The sequence below is a fragment of the Molothrus aeneus genome, chromosome 9 (assembly GCF_037042795.1).
Source record: "Molothrus aeneus isolate 106 chromosome 9, BPBGC_Maene_1.0, whole genome shotgun sequence".
Lineage (NCBI taxonomy): Eukaryota > Metazoa > Chordata > Aves > Passeriformes > Icteridae > Molothrus > Molothrus aeneus.
In genome coordinates this window covers 10,002,595-10,025,929 of record NC_089654.1, presented here as the reverse complement: position 1 = coordinate 10,025,929, position 23,335 = coordinate 10,002,595, and the positions used below count along the sequence as shown (strand labels likewise).

At 61.4% G+C, this 23,335-nt stretch overlaps 2 protein-coding genes across 2 annotated transcripts in view; one reads left to right on the top strand and one right to left on the bottom strand.

Annotated features, from left to right (window-relative positions):
• BTBD19 (BTB domain containing 19) overlaps positions 1-2,124 on the top strand; it is a 7,559-nt gene extending 5,435 nt beyond the window's left edge. The window contains 4 exon segments of the mRNA XM_066555732.1: positions 264-332; positions 664-795; positions 981-1,106; positions 1,220-2,124. Coding sequence (XP_066411829.1) covers positions 264-332; positions 664-795; positions 981-1,106; positions 1,220-1,354 — 462 coding nt within the window. The 3' untranslated portion in view covers positions 1,355-2,124.
• Positions 2,017-23,335, bottom strand: PTCH2 (patched 2). Its single transcript, XM_066556006.1, has 24 exons — positions 23,267-23,335; positions 22,808-23,000; positions 12,861-13,050; positions 12,673-12,742; positions 12,340-12,431; positions 10,126-10,321; positions 9,914-10,035; positions 9,509-9,656; positions 9,158-9,289; positions 8,922-9,077; positions 8,725-8,817; positions 8,514-8,639; positions 8,316-8,434; positions 7,800-8,205; positions 7,404-7,716; positions 7,002-7,144; positions 6,733-6,913; positions 6,001-6,284; positions 5,337-5,474; positions 5,068-5,210; positions 4,717-4,816; positions 4,079-4,312; positions 3,524-3,928; positions 2,017-3,421 (listed from the first exon to the last, which is right to left on the bottom strand). Exons 1-23 carry the CDS (start codon positions 23,333-23,335, stop codon positions 3,524-3,526), a joined length of 4,053 nt encoding a protein of 1,350 aa, XP_066412103.1. The 3' UTR covers positions 2,017-3,421.

Sequence of the window (23,335 nt, the reverse complement as noted above, 5' to 3'; positions counted from 1 at the left end):
AGAGGTGGAAAATCACACGTCCTGCTTAGGGTGGGGCTGGGTTACCGCTATGGGCATTAGAGCCACCAAAACATTTGATCTTGGGCAGGCCAGAAAAGGAGGGGACCTTGGTGCCCCTTCCTCCCCACACTCTCGCTGTGGTACCCAACCCAGAGGGATGTGTGGTTCACCTGTGTCCCTGACAGTGCCCATGTTTCTGTAGGGCATTGGCAGGGAGTCCCCTCCTGCCCTGGACCCCCTTGCAGGTGTCTGTTGTCTCACAGGCTGCGGTGACCTATGGGCAGGTGGACCTCCAGCAGCACTGCCTGGCCTTCATCGAGGGCTGCACCGCGGTATGGTGGCAGGTGATGGGGGAGCATGGTGTGGGGTACCCCAGGGCATGGGGGGCACATGGCATGGAGAACACTGCATGAGGCAAGGGAGCAGGGCTCCTAAGGACTGGATGCCTGGAGGCTGGGAGAGGAGCAAATGGTACTTGGAGAGAAGATGTTGGGTGACTGGCAGAGGCAGGCTGGGGGGTACTGGAGTGCCAGAGGATTGGAGTTTGTGTTGGGGGATGCTGGAGTGCCAGGTAGGGATGGCACCAGGATGTGTCTGATGGATGGACGGGGTGGTTGTGTGGGGTCCTGGTTCCAGCACCCAGGTGTTGTGGTGTGCTGGCAGGCAGTGGTGCGGACCCAGGGCTTCCGTGAGCTCTCTGACGTGGTGCTGGCACGGGTGCTGCGCAGTGACCGCCTGGCCGTGGATGAGCTGGAGCTGGTGCAGGCTGTGCGGCAGTGGGCACACGTCAGCTCCGTGAGTGTCATGCAGCAAGGACCACCCAGGGGTGCCTGGGCCCCCACCAGCCCAGGCTGGGAGTGTAGGCACCCTGTCCCTGAGCCCAGGGCTCTGTGATGCACACAGAATCTGTGTCACTCCCCCCAGGCCCCTGGCGCCCAGGACATCACCAGCCTCATCCCTCACATCCTGATCTCTGACAGGCTGTCCTGGAGCGTCCGGTGCCAGAGGTGGCTGCCCTGCCAGTGAGGGAGCTGCGTCTGCCCTTGCTGGCACCCAGCGAACTGGTGACACTGGAGAGCTACAATCAGCAGGACCTCCTCATCCCGGTGAGCCGCTGCCTGTTCTTAAGTGTCCCCTGACTGACCTCCAGGGCTGAGGTGCTGTGGGATGGGCTGAGGAGGACCACACTGTGGCAATGCTGATGCCCTCATCTCTACAGGTGGAGAACATCGCGGCAGCCTGGCGAGCCCACGCACTGAGGAGGGGCAGTGGGGTGCCCTCCCGCCTCTGCCGTCCCCGCCGGGGCACCCGGCCCCGCGACCATCACCGTCACCTTGAGCCACACGCCAAGTAGGGGATGGGCAACGAGTTTTGTCCAGCCCAGCCAGGGACTCAGCAGTGGGGCAGGCGGTGGGGCTGGGCACTGATGCTGCCGTGGCCAAGAGCATTGATATGGTGCTTTGTCACATGTCACAGTGTCAGGGCCAGGGCAGGATGCCTGGGTCACCCTAAAAGTGATGCAGGGGCTTGGGGGTAGGGGTAGATCTGGGCTATGGGATGGGTGCAAGGGCAGTGCAGGCTGCCCAGATAGTGACCCAGGGGTGGTGGGGCTGCAGAGATCCCTGCGGCATGGGGATCCAAGATGAGCTCTGCCTTCCCCGGGGCCGTGCTGCCCTCCCCCGGCAGCGGGGCCGTGCTGCAGTGGGAAAAAGCACCAGCACCTGCCCGGGCAGGGGCACAGGGACCCTGGGGTTTGGAGGGGGTGCAGGTACGAGGGGACACATGGGCATCTTGCACGCATTGCTGCACCGACAGGCTCCCAATCCCCGCCAAGCCCTACTAGCAGGCCACACACACACAGGACAGGCTGCCAGCCCCACCATGTGCCACACACACAGTGTGCAGCCCTCCTTGCACCCCCCCATTGAGTGTGTGCACACAGCTGGGTCTGTCTCAAGCACACATACGCCCCCCTTCCAGCTGTGTTCCCCAGGAGAAAGGGCCGGACACAGCAGGTAATTTATATATAATATATATATTTACTCTTTAAAAATAAACCTTCAGTCCCCACTACCGCCTGTACAAACTACAAAAATAAACCTTTGCTCTCTTTGATATAAATAACTTAGATGGCGTGTTTGGGGGGGGGGGGGGGGGAACTGCCCGCCATGCCCACGCCTGGCACGGGGACAGGGTCCCCAAGGCCACCCCTGCTCAGTGGCAGTGTCGGGGGGCCTGGGGCCGCAGGCACAGCAAACACCGCTGGAGTTAAAGTGCTGGGTAACGGCGCGGACGGTGCCCGGGATGGGGACGGGGACAGGGACGGGGACAGGGGCTGGCTGCAGGGACAGCCCCGTTGCACGGGGACATGGTAAGAAATACCGTTTCCCAGCAAGATGTGCCTGGTGGCACCATGGGAGCCCACGTCAGCGTGCAGCACCCTGTGCGTGCTCAAGCCTGTGCCATCCCCTAGACAGAGCACAAGTGTGACACAGGGGCCTGTGATCATGGGACAGCTCAGGGGCTTGGCACAGCAAGGACCACTCCAAGGATCTCTCCCTTCCAAAACCCTGCCTGTGTGCTGGGGAGCAACAGGCTCCCTTTCTCCACTGTGGCACATCCATGATCTCCAGCCTTTCCATCCTTGCCACTGGGGAAACTGAGGCACGGACTAGCATGTCGGAAGGGGTGAGCTGCCCATGGAGTGGAGGCATGAACCAGGTCTGCCCCCAGGCTCCTGCTGCCTCCAGTGGGCAGCCCTGCACTGGGCAAAGGGTCTGCCCGCTCCCTGCCTGCACCCTGGGTAGCCGGGTGAGGCTGTAGGCTGAGAAATAAATCTTTTAAAATAAGCTTAAAAATATATATCTCTCTATAGATAGTTTCCCTTTGCAATAAATAAAGGTGGGGGTGCCCACCCTAGGCCTTGCCCATGGCATGCCAGGGCATAGCTGGCTCTGGGGCTGCCCCCTTATCAGAACAGGGGGCATCAGGCATCAGCTCATGGCCTGGGATGGGTGGTCCCAGGAGGAGGTGATGGGGAGCAGGCAGTGACCCCACAGAGGGGGAGCTGGCATGGCACCGAGTCCACCTTGCCAGCAGCTCCAGAAACAGAGGGGGGAGTTAGTGCTTCCATTTCTGGGGGGCAATAAGTCCAGGGCAGGATAACCCTAAGCCCTGGCTGATGGGACACGGCACCAACGGTACAGCCTCGGGTGAGGGACACGCGGGCACAGCGTGGCCTGCACACAGCTTGCATAGAAGTGCCAGCCTGCCCTACCAAGCCCCGGTGCAGGGTGCAGGGGGCCGGTCCTCCTCGGCCAAGACCGCTCCGGCGATTAGCAGCACGACACGGGTGACCCCGCTCTGCACCCTCCTGTGCCCACTGGGTGCTGGGGAGATGCTCTGCCCAGGAACCAGCAATCTGCAGAGAGAGAGATTTGGGGGTCAGCTGGGTCCCTCCACACCCACCTCGCACCCCCACACTGTCATGCATCAGCTCTGGGTAGGACATCCCCAAGCTCACCTAGCGCCAGGCACCTGCCCCGTGGTGTCCCATGTTCTGCATCTCAAAGGTGTCGGGCACAGCAGCTCCGCTGGTGCTGGGCTCGTCCAGGCAGTCCCGATCACCGCTGGTGAAGCCCTCAGGGCTGAAGGTGGGGTAGGAGCCGGGCAGTGTGGGGTGCAGGGCCACTGTCACTGACGCAGTGGCCGTGACGGTGGTGTAGCTGCCGGCAGGACCCTGCAGGTGGGTGCTGTAGGTGGGCAGGGCTGCGGGGGGGGCTGGCCGGGTGCCCGCTGGGCAGGGCTGCGGGGGATCTCGGGGCAGCGTGGTGCACGGCTCCCCGAAGGGCAGGGGGGCTGCAGGCTGAGGGCCAGAAGTCTCTTTCTTCCCCTGAGCCTCCAGGCTGTCCTTGTAGGGCTTCAGCACCTGGAGGGAGAGCATGAAGCATGAGGGTCCCCAGTCATATTGAGCTTCCCTCTGGCAACACCACCAGCCCCCATCCCCCAGCTCTATCCACGACCCCCTCTCTGGGGATGCAGGGGAGTTGGCAATGCCACAATGGGTAGAGACACTCACAGTGATGTGGGGGAAGCTGGGGTCCTTGCCAGCCTCCAGTAGGATGTGTGCTGGGGCAGGAGGCACAACGAAGGGTCCCCGTGGGCTGCCTGGCCCCACGCTCTCCGTGTCAGAGGGCTCAGGGAAGGTGGCAGGCCAGGCTGGAGCACGCCGGACGTACAGTCCCCCAGGGCCCAGACATGGGGGTATTGACTCTGGTGGGGGTAGGCAGGGGCCATTATCCACCAGGGATGCCTGGGGAGAGAAGATAGGTCAGAGGAGCCAGGGACAGAGAAGTATGGAGAAGTAGGGAGTAAGGGTTGATGCGAGGATTGGGATGTGGGTGATGCCAGGTGAAGCAGGGATGGGATCAAATGGGTCAGGGAGGGATGGGGGAAGTCATGTGTGGAATGAAGCAGGAACAAGGTCAGGTAGGTATGGGGCAAGTAGAATATGGGTCAGAGAAAGAATGAGGTAAAAGAGGGATGGTACAGGGCAAAGGATGGACTGAGGTGGTTTCAAGATGAGGTTGGGACTGGACAAAGCAAAGATGGATAAAGGGTGAAAGGTGGGCAGGGAGAGGGGCAATGGGGGATGGAGAGACATGGGTACAGGGCTGGGGAGGACGAGGTAGAGGTGGGATGGAGGGGGTCTCATACCTCAGGGGGTGGCCCAATGACAGAGAGCAGCACGGGCAGCAGCACCAGCCCGTTGAGCAGCCCCAGCAGCGTCAGGATGGTCAGCACCGCAAAGAAATACCTGAGGGGGCCATAGGCACATGGGGTAAGCAGGCACAGCCATCGTGAGCCTTTCCCATCACAAACACAGCTGGCCCTGCCATGTCTCCCCAGCCTCCAGGCAAGATGGAATGGCAGTCCCCAGCAAGATGTCCTCACCAGCTACCCCACATCCCCACTACCAGACAGGGGGGACTGCCCCACCCACTAGCCCCCACTGCCAAAGCTTTTGTAGGGCAGCACGTGGCTGATTTACCCTTCTTCAGTGCTCACCTCATGATGAAATCAAACTCAGAGCCAGCCAGCATGAGGACACCCAGGAGGGTGGAGACAGCACCATCCATCACAGGCGCAAAAGTGTGCTCCAGTGCTGCGGCTGAGCGCACATTCCTGCTCCCTGCAGCTGTCAGGAAGCCCTGAGTGGGATGGAAATGTCATGCAGGGCTGTCCCCCATGTGCCACCCATGACGGGCCACCCATTAGCACATGGCCAAGCAGGTGAGGGTGCCAGGGGGTGGGAACTGGGATCAGCCTGTACTCACCAGGGCCACGTGGACAGTAAACTCCACACCGATGCCCACTGAGGCAATGAGGATGACCACAGGGATGGCGCTCAGCTTGATGCCCATCAGCCCCATGATGCCAAACAATTCCACAGCAATCATGGCCAGGATGGAGACCTGGAGGGTGGTGGGGTCAATGAGAGATGGCTTTGATTGGCTTTCCTCTCTCCCTGGCAAGCCTGACCCTACTCCATATAGGGCAGCCTCACCTCACCAACCCTTCTCCCTCTATTTGGCGTTCCATCTGTCCCATCTTCTGGGGGTAGCCCTCACCCTGCTCTGCATGGATGTCATCAAACCCCTGCCCACTACATACATTCCCATCATAACGGGTTCCCTGATCCCTCCATGTGGCTCCCCCAACAACTGCCACTTCTATATGGGTGTTCCTGTCACTCTTCTGCACGGATATATCCAGGGCCCCCTGTTCTCTTCATCAATGATATAACTGATCCCTCCATACAGAAGTCCCCCACCCACTGCCACCCTTAATATGGGCATCCCTTCCATCCCATCCTGGCCACTCCATCACCCAATTCCCATGAAGCAGGAACCCAGGGCCACTCAGCAGGACAGGAGAAAGGCTGGATGTCCCTGTCCCCACCCATCAGGACCATCCCCGTGCATCAGGGTGCGTACTCACGATGATGCCGGCGGTCCAGGGGTTGAGCAGCAGCAAGGCGCAGACCAGGAAGGTGCAGGCCAGCAGGATGCTGATGGCCAGCAGGAACCAGTGCCGCAGGCCGATGTACTGCTCCCAGAAGAGGAAGGGGTAGCCGCTGGGGTAGCTCAGCACGCCGTGGCGCTGGGCAGCCTCCTGGCAGATGGCCCGTACGCTCTCAATCGCCTCCACGAAGTCGGATGTGCGACGCAGCCCGCTCAGGTAGAAGGGGAACTGGGCGAACTCCAGTGGCTGGGCTGCTGGAACTGGTGAGGAGACCACAGGCAGTATGAGGGTATGAGCAGTATGGGTGGACAGGCAGCACAAGAGCACCACAGTCACACCAGCCTGATGCCTGGCTGGCTACCACAGGTCTGGGGAGTGTGTAGGGAACAGACTGGGGTCAAGGAGGAGGGCAGGACATTTCTCTGCCTGTAGGATTTTTGTGCATTGGTGGGTTACTCTTTGCAGTGACATGCTCGTGGGCTGGAGCAGGTGTGTGTTGCTAAGGGCATGGAGAGTGCACAGTGGGATGCTCAGGGTGTGGGGTGCAAGAGGATGAGGGTTAAGCATGGGGAAGCAAGGCAGTTTACCAGATGGGGTGAGGGATGTGAGGGGTTTCACTTCAGGGCAAAAATGTGTAGGGAGTGGGGTACTCTGCAGGAGGATGCCGGGGGCAGAGGGAATCTTTAGGAGCCCACCATGCTCACTCACTTCGCAGGTTCTCGCCCGTGGTGTCGTACTTGTCATGAATCCACTCGGGGGGTGGGGGGTAGAAGTTGGCCTGGGAGGCGGCAAAGCCCAGGGGGTCGTTGCTGGCCCACACCGTCAGGCAGATGTAGAAGGTGTCAGGGGGGATGATGCCATTCTCATCCACCAGTCGTCGCGTGGTCAGCTACAGGAGAGACCAGGAGTGGGCATGAGCTGGGCAGCTGGGGCAGAGACATCCCCAGCCCGGTCAGCCCAGCCCTGTCACCACTCACCTGGTTGAAGTTGAAGGGGTCCTTCTTGTTGCCAGTCTGGATGAGGAGCTTGTATGCCAGTGCCCCATCCTCGGAGCCATTGCGGTAGCTGTCATGGGTGATGCGCCCGGCCTGCCAGTCCCTATCGAAGGTGGCCTGGAGCCCTGGGAATGCAGAATAGGGGTAAGCATCCCTGGGGACACACCACCCTGCACACCACCCCGTTTGACCCAGGGAGTGTGGTGCCGGAGGGATGGGCACACAGAAGCCCCAAGGCGCAGCATCCTGTGCTGGGCACCTTGGGACCATCCTCCCCAGGGTGCTGCACACAAGGGAAGGCATTCCCAGGCCACTGGGGAGCATGCAGGCTGAGGAGAGGACTGTCAGGCAGGGGAGGTCATGGAGAAGAGGCATGTCCCTCACCTCTCAGCCAGTCCTGGAAGTAATGGAGCCACATTTTAGGCAGGTCGCGGTTGCCCTCCCGCACCACGTACTTGACAGTGCTGAAGGCCTGGTGCAGGCTCAGCAGGGCAGCCTGGGCACCCGGGTAGTGGAAGCCACCCTTAGTGACAATGAACATGTTGTAGAAGGAGAAGTACTTGAACTGGGCCGAGATGAAGGCGTGTGCCTTGGTGTCCCGTGGCACGATGTCCGTCAGGTAGAGGCCATCATGTACCATGGTGGTGCCATAGAGGCTCAGCCCTAGCAGTGCCAGGAACAGCACCACCACCACCACCTGTGGGGACAATGCGGGGGTCAGGAAGAGTCCTGTGCCACCCACCCACCCTGAGTGGCACCACCAGGGCTGTCCCCCCTCACCTTGGTCCGGGTGCGCAGAAGGAGTGGGGCGTACTTCTCCCGGGCGAAATCAGCGAGGCTCCAGCGGCAGAAGGGCAGGGGGACACACTCCCGGCCACCCTTGGCCTCATCCAGCTGGGACAGCAGATCCCGGGTGGAGCTGGATGGGGCGAAGACCTGCGAGCCCAAGGGGTCACTGTGGGGCAGGAGGATGGCAGGTGAGGTGCACACCTGGGAGGTGGGTGGCAGGACGGTGACAATGTGGTGGCCCGAAGGGTCACACCGGGTGAAGGCTTGCACAGTGGTGGTGATCTGGGTGCTGGTGGCCATGCCGGGGTGCCCATAAGGAGACGGGTGGCAGGCATGGTTGTCGTTGGCGTCAGCAAGCTCTTGGGGCTGGATCTGGATGACCCTTGAGGAGCAAGGGCTGCATGGAGAGAGTGGAGGAGAGAGAGAGAAGGATGAGATATTTAGTCACCTCGTCTTCTTTAGGGAGCTGTGGGGTCAGACCCAGCCCAGCCAGCCCAGTGCTGGTACCTGTAGAAGCAGCAGAGGATGTCGAGCCGGCGTTTCTCCCGGCGGTGCAGGTCCAGGCTCAGGATGGCAGGGAAAACAAAGAGCACCATGGCGAAGTTGAACACAACAACCACTGCAGCCTGCAGGTATTGGGGGACACACGTCAGAGCGGGGTCTGGCCATCCCTTCCCATCCCCTAGAAAGGGACCATGGCCCTACCTGGAGGGAGAAGGCACGCAGGGCAGGGATGGGCACCAGGGCTGCCATGAAGAAGGCGATCATGTTGCTGACAGAGGTGAGAGCCACACTGGTCCCCGTGCGCTTCAGACACTCACCTGTCCGCTCCTGCAGGGACAGGGAGGGGTGATGAGAGGGACCACAGGGAGGCAGGAGGAGGCTGAGAAGCCCCTGGGCAGTGCTCAGTGCTCACCTTGAAGGGGATGTGCTGGCTTGTCTCGGTGAAGGCGTGAGCCAAGAGGAACATATCATCCACCCCAATGCCAAGGGCCAGGAAGGGCAGGACCTGCCACAGAGAATTGGCATGAGCAGAGGGACATGGCCACCACCTGAGAGGGCACTCAGGGTCCCACCCACCTCACAGTACCCAGCTCTTCCCCCAGCACATACCTGGGTGGTGGCTGCATTGAAGGAGATGCCCAGCAGTGAGCAAAGCCCCAGGCCAGAGGCGACGGAGAGAGCCACAAGCAGGACCCCAGCCAGGCCCACAGCCCCTTGGGACTTGGAGCAGTCCCACCGCAGCATGGTGACACAGGCGTAGGCCAGCTGCAAGAGCACAGTGGGTTAGCAGGGGCCTGGGGGGAGATGGAGAGATGGCAGAGGACAGAGAGAGGGGGCACACGTACCATGAGGAGGTAGCCCCCAGCCACCCGGATGACGCTGACGTCAGAGAAGGACTTCATGATGTCGTTGAGCGTGGTGGTGGAGAAAGCATGGACACTCTGCGTGGCATTGGGAGGGATGGAGTCCTGTGCCAGCTGCCAGAGGTGCATCCCATTAGAGAAGTCAGGAGCCCCCTGCTCTACAGTACACCCACCCCAGAGCCATTCAGGGTGCCAGCAGCACCACTGACAGACCCTAGGGACGCGCTGGACTAAAAGAGAGTAGTGCCAGAACCCGTGGCCACATGAAAACCTGAGCACAGAGGGATGCTATGCACAGGCTCAGGCCATGTGGGAGCTGTTCCCGGTGCTCACCTCCACGAATTTCCTCTGCCAGGCCTCCAGGATGGCTCCTGCCTTCTCCTCGCTCCAGCTGATATCATGGATCTCATAGTCATCTTTGAAGTGCTCATAGAGCTGCCGGGGGCTCATGAGGAGGAACATGGTCTGCAGGGCCTCGGCGCTGGGGGACAGGCACGCACCTCGCTGGGACTGGCTGCAGCGCCCCAGGATGCAGGAATGGGTCCATCCCCCTCCCCACGGCACCCATCCCCACCACAGACAGCCAGGAGAGGACCCAGGCATCCTGCCTCCTTGCTCTGCCTTGCTCACTGGCCCCACACACTCAGCAGCCTCTGAGACAGGCCCACACCCCCTCCTGCAGCCAGGGCAGGTGTCCTGCCCTGTGCCTGGGGATGCCCACACCACAGCAGCTCTTACCGTAGCAGCTTGCCCTGGGAGTCTTTGGTCGTGCCACCTAAAATCAGCTCCTGCTGCCAGCGCATGAACTTCCTGGAGAAGCCATGGCAGCCCCCTGAGAGCTCGGCTGGGATGTCGGGGCTCTGTGGGTAGAGGGGAGGTGTCAGGATTGTGGGGCAGGCAGGAGAGCACACTACCACACCCAATCCTGGTCCTCATGGACTGTGACCCACCTGCTGGCTCTGCTTGTTGGGGGCACTGGAGGGACATTGGGGGTCCCGGGGGTCCAGGCAGGGCCGCTCCATGTAAGCCTGTCCCACCTCTGCCTTGTCTAGCAGCTCTTTGAAGCCTTCCAGGGATGTGAACTGCCCCAGCTCCTCCATTAGCTGCAGAGGGTCCAGGTTGCTCCACTGGATGTCCGGGCGGCCCCTGGGCAGAGAGCAGCACTGGGGTCATGAGGGATGCCAAAAGCCACAGGCAGTACCACCACCAGCCCTGCCAGCCCGTGCCAGGGGTGCTGCGGATGCCCTCCCAGGCAGGATGCAGGGATGCATCCGAGCTCAGCCCCCAGCACATCCCTTACCCCCTCCCGGGGAATCCCCCGTGCCCTGTGCGCCACAGTGGGCCGTGCCCCGAGTCAAGTAGCGTGCCTGATCCTGTTAGTCTGGGACAAAGCGGGGGGAGCCGGCCCTGCTGCCTGGCCCCGCTTTGTGTGAGCAGTCAGGCTGATTACTGCCCATGGGCTAACATCTTGATAGAGGGGAGCAGGCAGGCAATAGCTCCCGGCATCCCTTACAGCCCTTCCTGCCATTTTCCCCCAAGCTGGAGAGTTTGGGGCTCAGCAGAGGTCCTGGGGGCTCAGCACAGTACTGGGAGCTGGGCGTTGGAGTAGGTTCTTGGAGGTCCAGCAGGACTGCATGGGACTTGGGTACCCAGGAAAAGGGTTTTTCCCATTGCCTGCAGATGCTCTGCTCCCTCCACCCCAGCCTGGGGAGCTGGGGGCCAGCTTCCAGCCTCACTCAGCTTCTTTTTTAAGACAGAAAGGACACACAAAAAAGCCAATAACCCAGGCCAGCGCTCCAAAGAGGGGAAGAAAAAGCCCCGAGCAAGTGTGGGCTCTGGGGAGAAACACAGCCTAATAATTCATGAAGGCTGGCTGGGCCAGAGCCGGCCGCTCGAGATTCCCACATACCAACCGGAGCTGCTGCTGCTTCCAAAGAGAGCCCCTTTTATCTGCTTTCGCTTGCTTCACTGAGCCAGGGCAAATCCTTTTGTCTTTCCATAGATTGCTGCTCTTTGTTCTCCCAGCTCCCACCCCGCTCACCCCTTGGCGTTAAAAAGGGGGACGAGTCCCCATGGGCCGGCCGGCACTCAGCCGGGGTGCCCGCCCGGCACCCGCTCCCTCGGCTGCTGGGAGAGATGAGTCCCGTGGCTGCTCCAGTGCCACCCTGCCTGTCATGGAGCTCAGCCCCAGAATGCTGCCTAAGCCGGCAGGCAATGCCACCAGCATCCCCTCTGGCACAGCCACCCTAGCCCCACTTGCTCCTGCTCTCGGCAGTTCCCCAGCCTGGGATGGGGAGAACATGAGGTCTTGGGGGGGCAAAACCAGCCCCCCAGTCCTGGTTGGGGAGGCTGCGGCCCCTTCCCCCTCCTCCCGTCCGCAGCAGCCTGAATAAGGCCACTATTTCATCTATTTGGCAAGGGGCAGCTTTCAGAGCAGCATTAGCATGAGAAAGCACGGGGCTGCGTTTGCTGACAATGCACAAGCCGCCCCAGCTCTCCCGGACAAACACACGCGTAAACAGAAGGAATGTGGGGGAGGCTCCCCGGCCCAAGCCGGGGTCCCCAGCCCCACCACCATGGTGCAAGGAGCTGGCTGGGAGTCACTCGCCACCCGGCCCAGGGACTCTGTGCCCTCCGTGCCCTTGGGCACAGCTCAGGAGTGTGGGCGCCCCCTCACAATTGTGGCACCCACAAAGCACTGCCAGGGGACCTGCAGCCTCATGGACCTGCCTGTGGTACAGCCACTGTCCCTGTCCCCATCCCTGGCCAGTGGGAGAGATGGATGGGATGGGATGGGATGGGATGGGATGGGATGGGATGGGATGGGATGGGATGGGATGGGATGGGATGGGATGGGATGGGATGGGATGGGATGGGCAGTTCCTGCCTGCGGGCTGCAACCCCCCCTGCAGCAGTGCAGCTCTACCTGTGCCACCAAGGCCAGGCAGGGGAGGACAGGGACTTGTCCCCAGGGTGCTGACCCACCGGGACAGCAATGGGACCAAGCCAGGGCTGAGCAGGACAAGCCGCAGCACTGAAGCACCTTGGAGCAGGCAGAGCCAAGCTGCAAAGGGAGGTCAAGCACAGCCCCTCGGCAGCATCCCCAGCTCCTGCTCCCACCCAAGGCCCCCCACAGCCCAGGACAGTTCCCCACACACACTCACGGGAGATAGGCTGAGCCTCCCTGCAGCTTGGAGCCTTCCCAGAAGCAGTCCAGCGGTGTCAGGATCACACAGGGGAACAGCTTCTCTATCATCTGTAGGAGGAGATGCGAGGGGTCAGCAGGGATGGATCAGACCCCCCAGTCTCCCCCCACCTTGCTGGGCTTTCCAAAACTGTGCCTTCCCACATCCAGCCAGCAGTGTCTTCCCAGCACCTGGGGCTGGCAAGCCCTGTCTCCAGCACAGCCCATTCACTGCCATTCTTTGATGGACTGACCCCGCGGGTCAGCAGCCACCCCCGGGGGCTCCCTCTGGCCATCCATGAGCAGCACTTACCCTCTCAATCATGCCATTCTCAATGATGGGAACACCTGACTTGTAGCAGATCTTGTTCAAATCCCACGATCTGGAAAGGCAGAAGGAGGAGCTGAGAATGGGCGTATCCCACAGGGGACATGGCAAGGGGTAGAGGGATGTGCAGAGCATGGCGGGGGTCCCCGTCCCCCATCTGGAGCCGGACTCACTTTCCGTACAGGGAGACTTGAACCTTGCTGGCGGCCAAGGCCGCCTCGAGGTGGAGCTGCAGGGCCTCCTGTGTCAGGATGTTATCACCCTCCTTCTTCGGGGTCTGGATCAACATCTGGGACGTGTAGACGGACTCCTCGCCCAACTTCTCCTTGGTGTAGCGCAGCTCCTGGCTCACCCGGCTGCCCGCTGTGGAGAGGACCACGACGTGCCCTGTCAGTGCCAGGGCAGGCAAAGCCCCCATCCTACCAATTTGCCCTGCCCATCAGGATGCCCAGGGAATGGAAAGGGAATGGGAATCAAGGCCGTGCAGCATCAGGTGGTGCCATGATCACTCACAGGGACTTTTGATGTGGGGTTCCCCAATTGCTGCATCCTCTGGGTGCTCACACCCAAGGGATCCAAACAGGACACAATGGACCAGGACCTTTCCCACCAACACGGTACCCAACCCCAAAGCAGCTTGTTGGCTTTGCTCTCACCAGAAAAAACCCACAGACAGATGGTTGGTGAAGTGGAGTGGACCCAACCTGTACACTTCCACCCGTGCACTGTGGTGGGTGCTGCAGATGCCTAAAACCAGCCCACAAAACAGGAAGTGAAACTGGGGACACCCAGCCCAGCCCAGCTACCCCATGGCACCCCAAGGCAGCAGGGAAGGAGCACAGGGAGAGGCAGGCCCCCAAAGTCCCTGCAGCTGGAGGCTGCCCCACCAGCGGTTTGGGGACAGGGGAGGGAGGTGGTGCTGGGGACATTACCCTTCCCTGCCAAAGCTCTGGGATCTGTCCCCCTTTAGCAGCGGAAGAGCTCCAAGCACAGCAGGGACAAGGTTTCCAGCTGAAGCCACCGACTCCATTTGCGGCTGCCTCGGCGTGGAAAAGGAATCCCCTCCCAGCCAGCGTGGCTGGGGCTGGGACCAAACCCTGCACGGTCTCTCGCATGGCTGAGCACCAGCCCAGGGACAGCTGTCCCCATCCCCTTCGAATGGGGGGCTCCCATCCCTCCTGGCATAGCAAAGGGGAGGCAACACAGCCCAGATGAGGGTGGGAAGTGGATCCTGAGACCCCTCCCAAGTGCACCACTTGGCTGCCCTGCTCCCAGCCCCCTGTCCAGGCTGGGAGGGATGCTGCCCTGGCACATCTGGGGTGCAGCCCCCGTCCCAGTGCCACCCACTGGGGTAGCCCAGGATGCCCAGCGTGGGATGCTTCCCAAGGCAGTGCCGCTGGCAGGGGTGAGGCTCCTGCCCAGCCCCAGGAAAGCGAGGGGAGGTCACGATTCATCTGCACCAGGATGCTCCCTCAGCAAGAGGCGGGGGCCCCGGCGGGCCTGGCCCTCCGCCAGCACCGAGGAGGCCAGAGCGAGACCGCAAATAAGGAGCAGAATCTTCCCTTTTAATGACTTATTATATGGGTTGGTGTTTTGGTTTTTTGTTTTTTTTCCCCCTGCTTTTTGGGAACGGGGAGGGCAAAGCATCTTTATTGTTCCTGGCTGGGCCAGGGAGCAGCTGGTGTCCATCAGATGCCAGTTGGGATAGAGGTTGTGCCAGGGACAGGGAGGGGGGGACACGGCCGCGGCTTTTGTGTGTGTGTCAGAGGGGACAGCAGCACCCAGGGCGAGGGGACGAGGACACAGGGAGGGTGGGTGTCGGGGGTGGGGGGGAAGTGGGACGCCCATGTCGTTCCCAGCAGGCTGGGAGGTCGGGCAGGAGGTGCGCCAAGCTGCTCTGATCTCAGCCATGCCACCCACGCCGAGCCCGGGCGGGAGGTGGGACACAGCGCTGAGGGGGTGCCCGACAGCGCTGCCGCTCCCGGGGGATGCATCCTGCTCCGCCCTGCCCTGCCGGCATCTCCGCCCAGCACGGCCGCGGGAGGAGCCACACATCTGCAAGCATGGGGTGGAGGCGAGCCCCCCGAAAAATTAAAGAGGAGGGGAAATAAAAAAAAAAAAAAAAAAAAAAAAAGAAGAAGAGAGAAAATAAAAAGCCGTCCCTTGTAATTAGTGTTAATTTGGAACAGGGCACTGCGAGCCGTCAGCAAGCTTCAAAGGCCGTGAGGAAGCCTCAAATTCCAACACCCTAATTAACCAAAGAGCAACATGAAAAGACAAGGCAGCGCACACAGGGCTGCCAAGGACACTTCAAACGGGCGCACGCCCGCCGGCCGGGCAGCCCGGGAGCGCCGAGACGCCCCACGCCGCACGCAGCCCCCCGGCCGGGGAGGGGGCTGGGGGCACCCCCATACCAACAATGAGCGCGTTAATGAGGAACTGTATGCAAATTCCTCCTTTTTGCTGTTGTTGTTGTTGTTGTTGTTGTGTTGGGTTTTTGGTTTTTGTTTTTTTTTTTTTTTATTCCAATTAACAAAGGGAGCCCTTGGCTTTTTCATGCAAAGGGCTCTCTGGTTCCAATCAGGCGTCCGGTCCTGCTTACTAACAGCCTGCTCTGCTCCTCGGCAGGGTTTGGCTTCACTGCCCTGGACCCCCAGCTCCCTCCAAAATCCAACAGCAGGGCTTGGGGGCAGGGCAGTCTGCCGAGGCTGGAGCATCCTCGCTGGGACTGGGCATTGCTCCTTGGTACCACTGCTGGGGGCGTTCTGGGTGCAGGCTCAGAGCAGTTCTGGCTGGACAGTGGATTGGGACCCTACACCCACTTGCACTCCAAACACCTGGGGTGCAGAGCAGGCTTCTGCTGTGCCCAAGCAGGGACAGTGGATGCTAGGGAAGGGACAGGGTCCCTGGCAGTGAGGGTGGCTGCGTGTGCGGCTGCCTCCCATCCACGGGCCATGCCGGGGGAGCCCTCTCCGTAATTACAGCATCCGCCACAAAATTACAGAGGAGGGCTGGAGCCTCCCTGCCCCCTTCCCGGCCACCCTGCCTGAGCCATTCCCCTGCCATTGCACCCCAAACCCTCCTGGCACAGGAGCCACAGCCACGGCACTGCAGCCAGCTCACCCTCACATAGTGGGACCAACTTATGCCCTCAGCTGCTCCAGCCAAGACAGAGCCTCAGCCCCTGTGTTGTCCTGGGAGGGGTCTGATCCCAGCTCATTCCCCAGGGGTAGCCAGAACCTCCCAGACTCCTCTCAGAGGGTCTGGGGTCAGATGAGACCATGCCAGGTCCTCTGCCCACAGCACAGTTGCAAAGCCCCCCCCAGCCTGGGGCTGGCCCCCTTGCAGCCACCCCGCTGGTTGTGACAGCAAGGGGACCTCCCACCACGCTTTCCCAGGGCAGGGCAGGAGGTGAACAAACCCCATGGTGCCCTGTCCCTGTCTCCAAGCACCCAAGGGTGGGGGGCAGCAGGCTGAGTGTGCCAGGGCAGCGTGTCTGGATGGCACGGGGAGGGCAGTGGGTCCGGGCAGGCTGCCAGCCCCACACTGAGCCCCCCCTGCCTGGCAAGGCTGAAGGTGAGGGAGGGATGTGGGAGGTGCTGGGGACCACAGAGAGGTACCAGAGTCTCCCCAGGAAACACATGCTGCAAAGTCTACTCTGTCCCATCAGGCTGGGTAGAGGTCACGGTCAACAGCAGTGCCACCACAGCACAGATGGCACCCAGGCACTGCCAGTGTTGTCACCGCTTGAGTGACTTGGGTGGCACAGGATGACAGGGAGGGAACACTCCTGGGTACACATTCTCCCCTGGCCCCCAAAATCAGGCCCTGTCCCACTTGGTGTAATGGGCCTACGGGATGTGACAACAAATGTTGTTGAGCTGCAGATTGGGCTGGTGCACAGGGGATGCTGCAGCCCTGACCCCAGCTGGGCCCACCAGCAAGGGACTGGATGAGCAGCTCCCTGTCTACAGCACAACATCCCAATGCTAGGGTTGGGAATCACCACAAAGGCACAGCTGGGAGTGGGGCAAGGTCAGGCTGAGATCCCCTGGGAAAAGCCATCCCCAAGGGGAACCCCCTTTGCAGCACCCCCCCGCTACAAGAGGCACCCACGGGGGCAAACCCAGACCGAGCACATCCCGCGGGCAGAGATGCCTGCCCTGGGCCATCGGAGGGATGCCAGAACCATCCTGCAACTCAAGCACTGCCCTGCATCCCGGTGGGAGGGGGTCCCGAGGCACCGCCCCGAGCATCCCTCGGCTGCAGCTTCCCCGTGCTGAGCGGCGTGCAAGCCGGAGGCCACCTTCAAAGTGTTGTGGGGCGGATTAGCTGGATTAGGGAGGCAGTGAAAGGACCCATGCTGCTCCGGAGGAAGTCTCGCCCAGGGCACACTGAAAGAGCCATTTTTACCTGTCCCGGCCGCTACCGCCAGCCTCGCCAAAAGCCCGGCGGCCCCATCCTGTCAAAACACGTCCTGCCGGCCCCATTCACCCCGCGGCTGCTCCCGGGAAGGGGGGCAGCTGCCTGGCAGATGGGTGCCCCAGCAGCACCGAGGGACGGACGAGGGCTCGGCGCTGCCCCAGCTCCTCCGGCTGAACGCAGCCCCACGGAAGGGGCTCCCGGCTCAGCCAAGAGGGGCGGCAGAAGCCGGGGATGCCTTCAAAAAGCCAGCGGCGGAGGGGCTGAAAGGGCCCGTTTGGGGCCAGCTCCCCAGCCGCCGGCCCCGGCCGAACTCCTTTGTTTAACGGCGAAGCTAAATTAATGTCTTTATTACCCCAAATCGGGGGGCGGCGGTTCCCAGCACAGCGAGGGGGGCAGCCGGGAGCTCGCACCGCCCCGGCCAGCGCCGAGGGGACAGCGCGACCCCCGAAAAAGAGAGAGGGGGGAAAAAAAAAAGGGGGGGGGGGAGAGGGGATTCAGTTGGGAACTATTCACCGCTAAGACTCCTGTCAGCATTGACATAAATTTCCACTGGTGTTGGCATTTAGGCATTTGCCATTTCCATATGTATAGGGCTGCCTGTACTAATTATGCTAATCACCCCCTCTGTTGGCTGCTGTGAAAAATGGCCACATTAGGCACTCCACTGCTTGCTAATGTCACTTAATGTGTGGTTGAAACATACATTCATCCCCCTCTGAATGGTGAAATTTTTCCACATTGCTGGCTTCATTCAGGCAAGAAATGAATTTTTTGAACTCAGACCACTTTTCCAGGCCCGAGGGAGAGGCAGATAATAAAACCCTCTTCTTGGGCCCTGGCGCTGCCCCCTCCCAGCCGCCAAATAACATTTAAAACACACAAAAAAAGAGCCCGTTCCCTAAGACCGTAGATATGTCCAAGTTAAAAAAACATATATATAAAAAAGGAAAAGAAATACTTTCTAGGAAATAAAAAAATGTATAAGTTAAAAAGAAAAGCAAAATGGACAGGGGCAGATAAGCCGCAGCCATCTGTAAAGTCTTCCAGTCTCTTTGGGTTAATTAACAAAATTTTCCAGCCCAAAAAGGCTGACCAAGCTGTCAAGGAAGGGAAAAGGAAGAGCAAGAGGTTTTGCGCTCACCTCCCAAAGATAAATAAATAAAGGTGAACTGCCGGGACCCCATCTTCTGGTGGGTGGGGGGCTACTGGGTGAGCCTCCTTCCCCCCCCCCCTTCTCGAGAAGAAAGGTTCTTTCAGAGCCAGAGGGGATTTGGAGCAGAGGGGAGAGCCAGGCAGGCAGGTTTTTGGGATAACAGGCACCTCAGCACTTCACGGCAGCAACACCCCAGCTGCTCCTCACTCCTCCAAGCCCCCGAGGATGGGGGCACAGTGTCCCCACAGATACCCAGACCCTGCAAAGAGAGAGGACAGCAGGGTGCTGAAGGAAAACTCCCACCAGGCCAGGCAAGACAGTCCTCAGGCACCCTGGGCTGGCCCTCTCCTTCCTGCAGAGCAATACCTGTGTCACCACACCCCAAGAGCAATGGGGACCCTCTTCCCCAGGACACCCATCTGGGGACAGAGCAGGGACATGGCAGTCCAGGAGCCACCCCACAGGAGTGAAGTGAAGTCAGCTCTGGGCAGATCCCAGCAGGCATCTTGCTATCCCAGACACGGGGACAAACTGCCATCAGAGCCCCCCAGCAAGTCAGCACCAGCCACACAGAGCCCCCCAGATTCACCCACTCCTTTCTCAGCCCCTGCACAAACATCCCACACCACAAACCCACCCACTCAGCAAGGAGACCACCCACCTCTCTGTGTGCCCACCCAGGAACGGCTGTGGCATCCCTGCAGCCCCCACTGCTGCTGCCCCACACCCCTCCACAGGACCCACCCAGCACAGTGGGGACAGGGGCTGGGAAGAGAGGCCACACAGACAGTGCTGAGGGCGTTCAATCCTGTCCTTGGCTTCCTCTTGGGGCTTTCCCATTCCCTGTGCCCCTCTCTGCAAACAGAGTCAGCCAGCACCTCCTCTCCGTGCTGGCCTGCCGCGGGGGGAGCTCCAGGCTGCATCCCAGCCCAGTCCTGGGTGCCGAGGAACTAATGCCCCGTGCCAAGAACTGCTGCAGAGGTCAAGGAAGGACAGAAGCCACTGCCAAGAGGGCTGGGGGTGTCTCAGCTTTGTGCCCCAAGATGAGAACAAGAGAGCAAATTCCCCTCACCCCCATAAGATGCGTCCTATTTCATCCCAGCAGCACATTCGGGGTGTCCATGACCCCTCCAGGAAAGGGACAGGGTCTTCTCCAGGGAGACTCAGCAGCTCTTTGAGAGCGCGACGGCTGTGCGGGGCGCTTGGCTGTTCCGGTTAGGAATTAACCTGGCCTTCCTTTGAACCAGCCCTCAGCGCTATAAATCAGGCAGACCCATTCACCACCCAGGGCTCTGCCTGCCCAGAGCTCGCCTCCCCGGCCCCTTGGCCCTAAAGACGCCCTGGGAGAGCCAGGAACAGCTGCCAGGTGTCCAGAGGTAACTCAACACTCGCCGCTAGCCAGGATTGCAAAGCCTCCGAGTGGCTAATTGCTTTGGAGGAGCCTAATTGAACATTTCCACAGTCGAGTCCAATTTATGGGGTGACACAGCCTCCTTCCATCTCCCAGACAGGGATACAGGTCAGGCATTACCCCAGAACACTGCAAGAACCCCTCAGCCAGCCCCCTGGCCTAAGGACATTCCCAGAATTGGGACTGGGGACCCTCTGCTTTCCCACAGGTGGCTGGGGTCGCAGCCGAGGCTCAGGAGGACATACCCATCGGCATGGCCCCAGTGCTGACCCCAGTCACGGGGCCAAAGCAGGGCTGCCCACCTTATTCCCCTGTTTGGGGAGGAGGGGAATGGCACATCAGCATCATGCTCCCATGGGAAACCACTCCCTTCTCTCCCCTGCTCAGCAGGATCCCAGCTCCCAGAGAGCTGAGCTCAGCCTGCAGTGGAGACTGCCTGGCACAGGGTCACAGTCGCACTCTGCTCCTGCAGCATTGGGACCTCACCTGGGCGGGGTGCTTTGTGGGTTGGAGCATCACCACCCACATCCCTCAGCCTGGCTAGGCAGAGGCAGGTGGTCAGGTGCAGTCACCAGAGGCTTCCTGGAACCTTAAACCACCCTGCCCCTGAGCTGGGACCCACTGGGCTTGGATGATGGGCCTGGGATTCCCTGCACACATACCCTGCCCCTTAGACACCCTACAGCCCTGCCTCAGGGCTGGGATGAACTATAGTTCCACAAACATCTCCTCACAGACACAGAGGAGGCAGGAGCTCAGGTGCCCAGCACCCTGGGGATTCCAAACACTTGGAACCAAGCTGATGGGATACCAACTTTGCCAGCCAAGGAGCAAGAACTGCATTGCTTCAGCCTGCCACAGTGGTACCAGGCTCTGCAGAGGACACACACTCCAACCCTGCCACACATATGGGAACGTGAGAAAGTAGCGGCTGAGAAAAATCCCAAAGCAGCTTCAAGCACTCTGGATGCAACCACAGAGTCTGGGCAATTGTGTTCCACTCTCCAGGGGCATCCCAGGCCCTCCTGTCCCCTGATAATGCCCATCCCCACACCAGCAGGATGGGGTGCAGGGATCAGGGCTGGCCATATGCAGGGGATGCTTTGATCTCACCAGAAAATGCAGAAGCTGAGGCTGGCGGTGAGGCAGGGAGCTACAGATGGTTATGGGGAAGGGAGGCAGCCCCACAGATGATACATGAGACTGAAAGTGTCACCACAAACCTTCCTTCCACATCCTGACCCACGCATGCCACCCCATGGGACTAAAGCCATCTCAGACGCATCGTCCTTGGTGGTCGCAGGTTGTGCCAACGCCTGAGGACGCTGGGCTGTGCCACCCAGGAGCAAGGCACGGAGGGGTCTGCCCCAAGTGCACACTCCTGGGGGAACAGCCCTCCCAGGAAGGACAAGGGGGGGCTCTGAGTAGCACCCTTGGCATGGCACACCGTCCTCAGGCAGGCACCACAGATCCAGAGCGGGGGCTGCACACAGACCCCAGGCCACCCATTGCCCAGGAAGGGGCAGGACGCCCCACGTCAGCGGTGTTTCACCACGGAGTAAAAAAAAATAAAATTAAATCCAACTCCTGACATCGAAGAAGATGAGAAGCCATGAGAAAGGGAAGGTTCCTGAGAGAGGCCCCCAGCACCCACATTACAGCCAGACCGCAGTGTGGGGGAAATCCCCCAAGAGCAGCCGCAGTTGCTGCTGGCTGTGGCCAGGCGAGCAGGGAAGCTCAGTGGGGCACAGGAAAAGCCGGGTTTCTGGGCGCTTCCAGCCGTCCCCAGGCTTGGCCCCTTCCCCATCCCGCTCTCCACCCTGATGTGCCGCAAGTCCCATTCCCCTTAACAGGAACAACCACAGCCGCTTTCCTGGCCACGGTTCCACAAAACGCTGACTCCTTGCTACCCCAAAAGCACAATAAAAATTCAATGGAGCCGGAGCCACGACCCAGAGTGAGGGAACCACGGAGGGAGCACGTCCCTCCTTCAGCAGGCACAGCTCAGGCGCTGGCTGGACCGGGAGGTATCACTGGATTTCTCTGCTACGTGTTGCAGTGGAAGGGGGTGATGGAGACGAGATCTGGGGAGGGGGGACAAACAAAACATCCCTGGGGAGTGGGGAGCAGGTGGGAGAGCCGGGCATTCCTGGGCAGGGGTCCGTGCGTGCATCTGTGTGCAAGCAGCCAGGGAGCGCAGAGCTCTTTTTTTTTTAAATTAAAAAAAAAAAAAAAAAAAAAAAAAAAAAAAAAAAGGGGGTGGGAGAGCAAAGTTGCTTCTATTGTTGAACCAAATCCAAGAGTAGCTGAGGACCACACAGGGAGCGGGGCGTGGGGGAGGAGGCAGCGCTCCCGCACAAAGATGGCTGACACCCCTCCGCTGAGCAACATCTGCCCCTGCACAGCACCCCGCGGGGACCCCCGCCCGGGGGATCCCCCCGCCGCGCCCGGCGGCACGGACGGGGGTGCGACTCGGGGTGCTGCCCCCCCGGGGGCCCCCCAAAGCCGAAGGGAGGCGCAGGAAAAGCAAATCCCAGACCCGTGAAGCAGGGCTGCAGGGATCGAGGAGAGAAAATCCACGCTGGAGTTATTAATAACAAAGGAGGGGGATCAGCCGCTTCCACTCGGAAACGGGGATTTGCTCCCGCCTGACCCTGCCCGCGCTCCCGTTCCCCCCGGGCCGGGGTCCCGTGCCGGGACTGGCGGCTCCGCGGCGCCAGCTCTGCCCCGGTGCGGGGCTGCGGCCGCCCCCGGGGGTTCTTCCCACCGGGAAGGGGGTGTCCAGCACCGTCCCCGCCGCACGTGTCACCACCTTCGCGCGGGGACCCCCGCAGGGACACGCATGGGGGTCCCTCTTCAACCCAGCACGGCGCACCCGCGGAAGGCGCAGCCCGAGCGGCCGCGCAGACGGGACCCCGGCTCGTGGGCACCCACGGCCCGTTCTCCGCGGCCCCGGTGACGGGACGCCCGGCGGCGGCATCCTCATCCTCCTCGTCCCGCCCCGCTCCCGCGCTGTCACCTGCCTCCCGGCCGGCCCCGCACTCCGCGCCGCGCGTGGGGGACAAAGCCGGGGCCGGGAGCGGGACCGGGACCGTTCCCACGGGCGGCCGAGCCCGCAGGGCCGCGCTTACCTTCCACCCAGAGGTGCTCGATGTCGGTCTCGATGGAGGCCACCCGTAGTCCCACGGCCAGCGCCCCGAACACCAGCAGCCCCACGAAGAGCACCTTCCCGCAGTGCCGCTGGATCCGGCAACCCAGGGCGAAGAGCAGCGCCTGAAAGCGGGCCCGCAGCCACAGCGGGGTCCTCTGGCCCACGGCCCTGCCCTGCGGAGGGGGCGAGGATCGGGTCAGCCCGGGAGAGGAGAGGGGAGAGCCCCTGCCTGGGAAAGGGGACCCGCAGCGGGGCGGGATGCCCGCGGCCGCCGCACTCGGCTTCGGAGCGGAACCGCGAGCGCCGGAGTTTCCCCGAGCCGGGGGACGCGAGGGTCCCCGCACCCTCCCGGCCCGCCCCGGGCTCCTCCGCGCTCTCCGAACTCCCCTCCCCGGCCCGTAGCCCCCGCGAGAGCGGGCGATGCTCGCCCCTCACTCACCTCGGGCAGCGGCTTGCGGCGGGCGGCGCGGAGCGGCGGCGGCGCGGCGCGGGGGGGCTCGGCCGGCAT

Excerpts from the sequence above, each read along its gene's own strand:
- PTCH2 (XM_066556006.1), bottom strand. The coding sequence starts at position 23,335 with ATGCCGGCCGAGCCCCCCCGCGCCGCGCCGCCGCCGCTCCGCGCCGCC. Across the intron at positions 13,051-22,807 it reads CGAGCACCTCTGGGTGGAAG|CGGGCAGCCGGGTGAGCCAG; the intron begins GTAAGCGCGGCC and ends TCCTCTCCACAG. Across the intron at positions 9,290-9,508 it reads GGCAGAGGAAATTCGTGGAG|CTGGCACAGGACTCCATCCC; the intron begins GTGAGCACCGGG and ends CACCTCTGGCAG.